This window comes from Trichosurus vulpecula, chromosome 8, assembly GCF_011100635.1.
Source record: "Trichosurus vulpecula isolate mTriVul1 chromosome 8, mTriVul1.pri, whole genome shotgun sequence".
In the NCBI taxonomy this organism is placed as follows: Eukaryota; Metazoa; Chordata; class Mammalia; order Diprotodontia; family Phalangeridae; genus Trichosurus; species Trichosurus vulpecula.
The window spans coordinates 228,862,166-228,868,964 of record NC_050580.1 but is presented as its reverse complement, the minus strand read 5'-3'; the positions used below and the strand labels follow the sequence as shown (position 1 = coordinate 228,868,964).

The following is a 6,799-nucleotide window of genomic DNA, read 5'->3' as shown; positions in this document are numbered from 1 at the left end:
TATAGAAGAAATTGTGATGAAGACAGAATAAAGAAATATCTAACTTGTAAGAAAGACAAGTAGAAGGAGAATAAAAAGTGTGATGAATTATACAAAGTTCTAGAACCTTAACTGTGAAACTGAAAATTATAAGGAATGGTGAAAGATTTTCAGAAAAGGGCATAATTTCTAAAATGAGTATCTATTAAAAATGAATATCCTTCCTGCTTTGCATAATATCAAAACAAACTCAAAGGAAGCCTGGATGAAGTCACACTGCTAAATATAACCTTTCCAGTCAAATGTGACAAATTTAATCCAACAAATATTTATTAAGCACCTACTATTAGCATAGCACTGTTCTAGAAAGGGCTCATTTTTTTAAAGAACATTTTGAGTAATGACTTCCAACACATATGTGATTCATTTTAAAAATAGGTCTTTTCCATACTCCATACTTTTCCATATTTTCCTAACCTCTTTTAGCGGCAATAACACAAGAAATTTTAAACCGCTTTCCTTTTTTATTATTCATTTTTCCAATATGTACTCCAACTGTGATGTTTCCTTTTTCTTTGACAATCCCCCTTCCTACTTTCAGAGCCCTACCCTTTTCTAAGGCATGTGCTTAAATTTTAACTTGGTACTGAGATTCCTTCTTGGGGACTCTTTCTTACTCAGCTGCTTCAGGAACTTCTGGTTCCACAGGGGTAGACTCTGGTTCTTTTGGAGGAATCTCTATTTCAGTAGAATCCTCTTGTTCCACAGGAGGAGAAGAAGGTAAATCAGGAGGGACTTCTTCCATAAGAGTACTCTTCATCTCAGCAGGGGGGTGCTCTAATTCATCCAAAGGTGTTTCTTCCATGGGAACATTCTCTGTTTCAGCAGGAGGAGACACAAGTTCAGGTTCATTTACAGGAGCTTCTTCCTCAGGAGGATTCTCTATGGGAACCGAAGAAAATTCTGGTTCTTCAACAGGAGCTTCTTCCTCAGGAGCAGCCTTGGTTTCAACAGGAGAAAACTCCAGTTCTTCAAGAGGAGCTTCTTCCTCAGGGAGAGGAACTTCCTCCTCAAGGGAAGGCTCTGCTTCATCAGGAGGAGGCTCTAATTCCTCAAGAGGAGCTTCTTCCGCAGGGGCAACCTCTATTTCATCAGGAGGAGGCTCTAATTCCTCAAGAGCACCTTCTTCCACAGGGGCAGCCTTTTCTTCATCAGGAGGAGGCTCTAATTCCCCAAGAGGAGTTTCTTCTACAGGGGAAGACTCTACTTCATCAGGAGGAGGCTCTAACTCCTCAAGAGGTGCTTCTTCCACAGGGGAAGCCTCTACTTCATCAGGAGAAGGCTCTAATTCCTCAAAAGGTGCTTCTTCTACAGGGGAAGGCTCTACTTCATCAGGAGAAGGCTCTAATTCCTCAAGAGGTGCTTCTTCTACAGGAGATGGCTCTGCTTCATCAGGAGGAGGCTCTAATTCCTCAAGAGGTGCTTCTTCTACAGGAGATGGCTCTGCTTCATCAGGAGGAGGCTCTAATTCCTCAAAAGGTGCTTCTTCTACAGGGGAAGACTCTACTTCATCAGGAGAAGGCTCTAATTCCTCAAGAGGAGCTTCTTCTACAGGAGATAGCTCTGCTTCATCAGGAAGAGGCTCTAATTCCTCGAGAGGAGCTTCTTCCACAGGGGCAGCCTCTATTTCATCAGGAGAAGGCTCTAATTCCTCAAGAGGAGCTTCTTCCACAGGGGCAGCCTCTATTTCATCAGGAGGAGGCTCTAATTCCTCAAGAGGTGCTTCTTCTACAGGGGAAGGCTCCACTTCATCAGGAGAAGGCTCTAATTCCTCAAGAGGTGCTTCTTCTACAGGGGAAGGCTCCACTTCATCAGGAGAAGGCTCTAATTCCTCAAGAGGTGCTTCTTCTACAGGGGAAGGCTCCACTTCATCAGGAGAAGGCTCTAATTCCTCAAGAGGAGCTTCTTCCACAGGGGCAGCCTCTACCTCATCAAGTGGAGCTTCTTCCATAAGAGAAGACTTCACTTCATCAGGAGGCTCTTGTTCCTCAAGTGGGCTTTCTTCCATGGGAGAAAGTTCCATGTCAGTAGGAGGAGGCTCTGGTTCCTCATGGAGCATCTCTTCCATGGGAGAAACCTCTTCTTCAATGGGCAACTCTAGCTCCTCAACAAGAGCCTCTTCCACGGGAGAAACCTCTACCTCAACAGGAGACTCTATGTCCTCAAGAGGACCTTCTTCCTCAGGAGCAAATTCTTTTTCAGCAACAGAAGGAGACTCTAGATCAATAGGGCCCTCTCTGTCAGAAGATTCAAGTTCAGCAAGAGGAGGCTGTTCTTCATGAACTACCTCTTCTATAGAAACATTCTCCCTTTTTATAATGGGTGGTACTTCAGGGGTAGCATCTATTATCCTTTCGGGGCTTTTCAGACCTATCTCAGAGCCAGATTCTTCAAGGGGTTCAATAATTGAGGCTTTGCTAGCCTGGGGAGAGAAAGTTTTACTAGCAGTAGCACTTCCCTGGGCAGAGATGATTTTGGCACTTCCTGAGGGAGAGAAAGTTTTGCTAGCAGAAGCACTTCCCCGGGCAGAGAATGTTTTGCTAGCCCTAGCACTTACCTGGGGAGAAAGAACTCTGCTAGCAGCTTCAGTACTTCCCCGGGCAGAGATGATTTTGGAGGGAGAGAAACTTTTTCTACTAGCAGAACTTCCTCGGGATGTCCTTGGTGATACTTTAGGTCCCTCAGTATCTTCCATTGGCTGGGATGATGAATCTTTTTTGTTACTAGCACTAGGAAATCCTATTAGCTCTGTGTCACTCATTCCAGTCTGCTTGTCCACCATTTCTCTGTATAGGCCATAGTAGGCCATAAGACCCCAATCTCCAGTGCAACTTGTTTGCTGAGATCTGTTTATCAGGGAATAGCTCGGGCGTCTGTTTAAGGGAGTTTCGTGTTCTTTAGATGGATGAGCAATTTGCTCAATATCGGATTCAGGGACAGGAGGAGGTGCCCCTCCAACATCAACTAAGGCTTCTCCAAGTGGTTCACCAGACTTCATTTCTCCTCCCCCACTTGATTCCTTAGGTTCCTCAAGTTTAGATTGTGGTGGTAGAATTTCTTCCCTCCTTCTTGAGGCTTTTTTTTTCCCTCCTTTAATTTCCTCTGTCTGCTGGGATTTATCTGCTACTTCTTGTCCATGTTTTCTCCTCTGCCAGGTTTGTTGAAGCTGAGAAGATAATCTCATTTTATCATATTCTTTAGTAGAATGCTTTGCTTTGCTTTCATGTATATTACTATGGCTAAGGACAGCTTTTGGTGCAGCCAGTTGTGAACCTGTCAGGTATTTCTTTTTCTCAGTGATATCTGTTTGCTGGGATTTGTCTATCATTGGTTGAGAAGGCTTCCTTCTTTTTCTCATTTCTTGCCTCCCTGCTGAAACAGGTTGATCATGTTCATTACTTTCTTCCATTGCCACGGTTGGTGATTTCAATTTGGTATTATTTCTTAGGCTACTTATTGTCAAATGTCTCCAAAATGGCAGGTGGTTCAGCCTTTGATTTCCTTTATGATGGATTTATCACAAGTGATTGCACTCTGTCTTACATTCTTGTTGGATCCCACTTTATTCAATAAGCCTCCTTCTGGTTTAATCTCTATTATGAACAGAGTCTCACTTCTAGAAGTTTCCCTCATGGGTCTATGACATCACTGTTAAGTGTACCTATAGGGTTCCATAGTATTCTTAGGTTCTCATTACTTTAGTGTACATTCATAAGCATTAGCTCCTAGCTGCTAACATACTAACTCTGAAAGGAATTAAGCAGTAAAATACAGCCCTCAACTCCAAGAAGAATCTTCAATTTTGACATTTTTAGCTTGTTAGGGAAGGAAATTCTGAGGGTTCAATCCAGTATCTTTTCATGTTCACACTACTGAAGACAGTTGGTGTTGAGTAGATTCAATGGAATTCTACAATATGTTATCTGGAAGAAAAAAACTCTCTGAAAACATGTATTTGAGAATATTTTTTACCAATGTATGTTTGAGGAAGAGAAAAACCAAGTTGAATAACTCAAGAGTTCTAGAGTCCATGGCCTGAAAGTGAGTGAGCTCTTTTCTTTTTTAAGATCGTGTATAGTTAACTCTCAGGTTACACAACGTTTGACTACCTAAAATATGTAGAAAAAATGTGTACTATGTTTGGTTGCTAGGTCAAATGGTGACACTCATTTATACTTATATGCCATTTCATAAAATAGTTCCAAATGAGGAGTACAGGCATTATTTGAGATGATGGCAAGTGAAACTGAATTAATTTACTGAAATGGTCACTGGGTTTTCTTCTCAATATGAGGCAATTGCCTCTAAGGAGGAGAACCTTTGCAAAGGCCTTAAAAAATAATTTCAAAAACAGTATGTTCTAGAGCAGGCTTGACTTGGGTTAGTCCCCTGACAATTTAGGTTCAATATGGGAAAGAGATTAAGACACTCATAAGTCATTGAAGAGTTAAAAAAAGGAGACTTACTTAGCCAAAGTAGAAGGATATTCAACAGGCATTCAAAATGAATTGATTCAACTGATTGAAATTGCCCTGCCTCTGACTTGCTGGGCATGTTGTTTCATACTTAGGCAACCAGAAGTGATGTCAATATCCTAAGCCTTTAGTCCCCTCAACTGATCAAATATCAAGCACGATTTGAATATCTTTTAAGGAAAAATTAGCAAAACTTGTATGGAGGGGTTAGGATATTGCTCCTACCATACCCTACCTTCTGAAGGACCTTCCATCTCTTAAATGATGCATCAGGGTTATAAGAATACTGATGCAGACAGCACAGAAGGAGAGAAAGAAAAACTAAAACAGAAAGGTCATAAAAAACAAAACAATGTAACAGTTCCCTGAAGGCATGGCACCTGTGGGAGAATGAAGACAAGAAATCCTGGGCTTACTTCTCTCCCATATACTTTGGAAGGATCAATTTTCAGAGCTACAGATCTGGTCCAAGTGGCAGGTGGTGCCAGCACTAGGAACAATGAAGAAGATAACACTTTCCGCATAGTCAATAATCCTCAGCACAGGTAACAGAAAATTGTCCTGTACAACCACTCACTTAGTGTTCTTTTGCCTACCTGCCAAGGATCTCCCCCTCTCTGGGAAAACCATGGCTGGGTGAGGGTGAGAATTTAAAATCTTTGCCCCCTCTGAAGTCTCTGAGGGACTGCTTCTCTTCCTCTATGGAGGCTGGATAGAAATTTTCACCTCCCTTCTTGTTACCAAAAAAAGCTGCCTCTCAACAGTGTCACTCCTTGGTCCTATAAGCCCTCCCTGGGGAGGAATTGTACAATGACTCCTGGGTATTTTACAGGCAACAACGTAGGAGGACTTTTTTATGGTAAGCAAAGGGCTACAGTGGGCCTTGCCTTTTCTACTGTCTTTGCTGGACCCTATGAATCTACCTCCTCTGCGATGGAGCTAGCTCCATGGCCAGTACCACTGCTACTGGGGACTTCACTTCCCACTACCACTGACTTTGGGTCAACTGCTACTCATCTTGTTCCAGGGTCTGAGTGAGGTCCCAGGTTCTGTCACTGACTCCTATAAGGGATCAGAACAAATGCCACTCCTTTGGCCTGACTCTGTCCCCCTATGATGGGGCAGAGTGTTGCTTTATGAATGTGCTGCTAATGCTAGGGCCCGACTCTGCCTCCCTGTGCTGGAGTATGAACTGTCCTCCAATTCTTGGACATAGCTCTTCACCTTCTCTTCGTTCCTCATGCAGGGGCGGAGTACTGCTGCAGGTCTGTGCTCCCATTTTGGGGGCTTGACTCCTTATACTCAGGTGAACAATAACCCCCCACTCCATGCCAAAAGCTGTGGTCTTGCACAGTCACCGTGGTAGTATCACTGGTACAGGGTACTCCTGGGGAGAGTGGAAAACTCCCTCCACCAATGCAAGTTCCAAGTCTTTTTTTGCAACCCATAGAGTTAGAGAGTGGCTTAGAATACTGAGGAGTTAAATGATTTGTCCAGGGACACATAGTCAGTATTTGTCAGAGATGGGATTTGAACCCATGTGTTTTTGACTCTTAGGCCAGTCTAAGACATGCTGCCTCTCTGATTCAAAGAACGTTAAAATTAGAACTGTGAAGCAAAAAGGGACCACACGATTCTAAAAATTACTTGCATTTCATTTTTTAAATTTTCCCGTTAGAAAGTAGTTTCAAGTATCTGGACCTATAATGTTCAAGTACTGAATGCCAAACACTCTGGGTAACAATCTCTACTATATCTTGAATATTTGTTCCTGACTCTTCAGGTTTCTTGTTTACAAACTTGGCAAGATATTAATTTTTCTACGCTTTAACAAAAGGAAATGGCAGATACTGTAACAAACTTTGTTCCCGGGAATATTATAAAGTTTTCCTTTCCTTTTTTTTTTATTTGGAGGGGGGAAAGCAGAGCAATTGTGGCTAAGTGACTTGCCCAAGGTCACACAGCTAGTAAGTGTGTCAAGTGTCTGAGGCCGGATTTGAATGCAGGTCCTCCCAACTCTGGGGCCAGTGCTCTACTCACTTGACCTAGCTGTCCCCGTAAAGTTTTCCTAATGAAGAATTTGGTATCCAGTAAGCTTAAAACTCAACATAAGCTTTAGCAGCTACAATTCTGCTGAGGGGAGGGATGTTGTCATCTAATAATGATGATGATGATGATAGTTGTTGTTCAGTCATATACAACTGTTTATGGCCTATCTGGGGTTTTCTTGACAAAGATATTGAAGTGGTTGGCCATTTTCTTCTCTAGCTCATTTCACAGAAGCT

The 6,799-nt window shown here is 42.5% G+C and overlaps 1 protein-coding gene across 1 annotated transcript; it reads right to left on the bottom strand.

Moving 5' to 3' along the window:
* Nucleotides 1-409: 409 nt before the first annotated feature.
* Nucleotides 410-3,668, bottom strand: LOC118827877 (fibrous sheath CABYR-binding protein-like). Its single transcript, XM_036734212.1, has 2 exons — nucleotides 1,162-3,668; nucleotides 410-1,101 (listed from the first exon to the last, which is right to left on the bottom strand). The coding sequence occupies exons 1-2, from the start codon at nucleotides 3,446-3,448 to the stop codon at nucleotides 653-655; spliced, it is 2,736 nt and encodes a 911-aa protein (XP_036590107.1). The 5' UTR covers nucleotides 3,449-3,668; the 3' UTR covers nucleotides 410-652.
* Nucleotides 3,669-6,799: the final 3,131 nt, after the last annotated feature.

Bases quoted from the DNA above. Each gene is read 5' to 3' on its own strand.
- LOC118827877 (XM_036734212.1), bottom strand. From the start codon at position 3,448: ATGGAAGAAAGTAATGAACATGATCAACCTGTTTCAGCAGGGAGGCAA. The intron at 1,102-1,161 runs GTGCTCTTGAGG...CTGCGGAAGAAG, and splicing joins GGCTGCCCCTGTGGAAGAAG to CTCCTCTTGAGGAATTAGAG.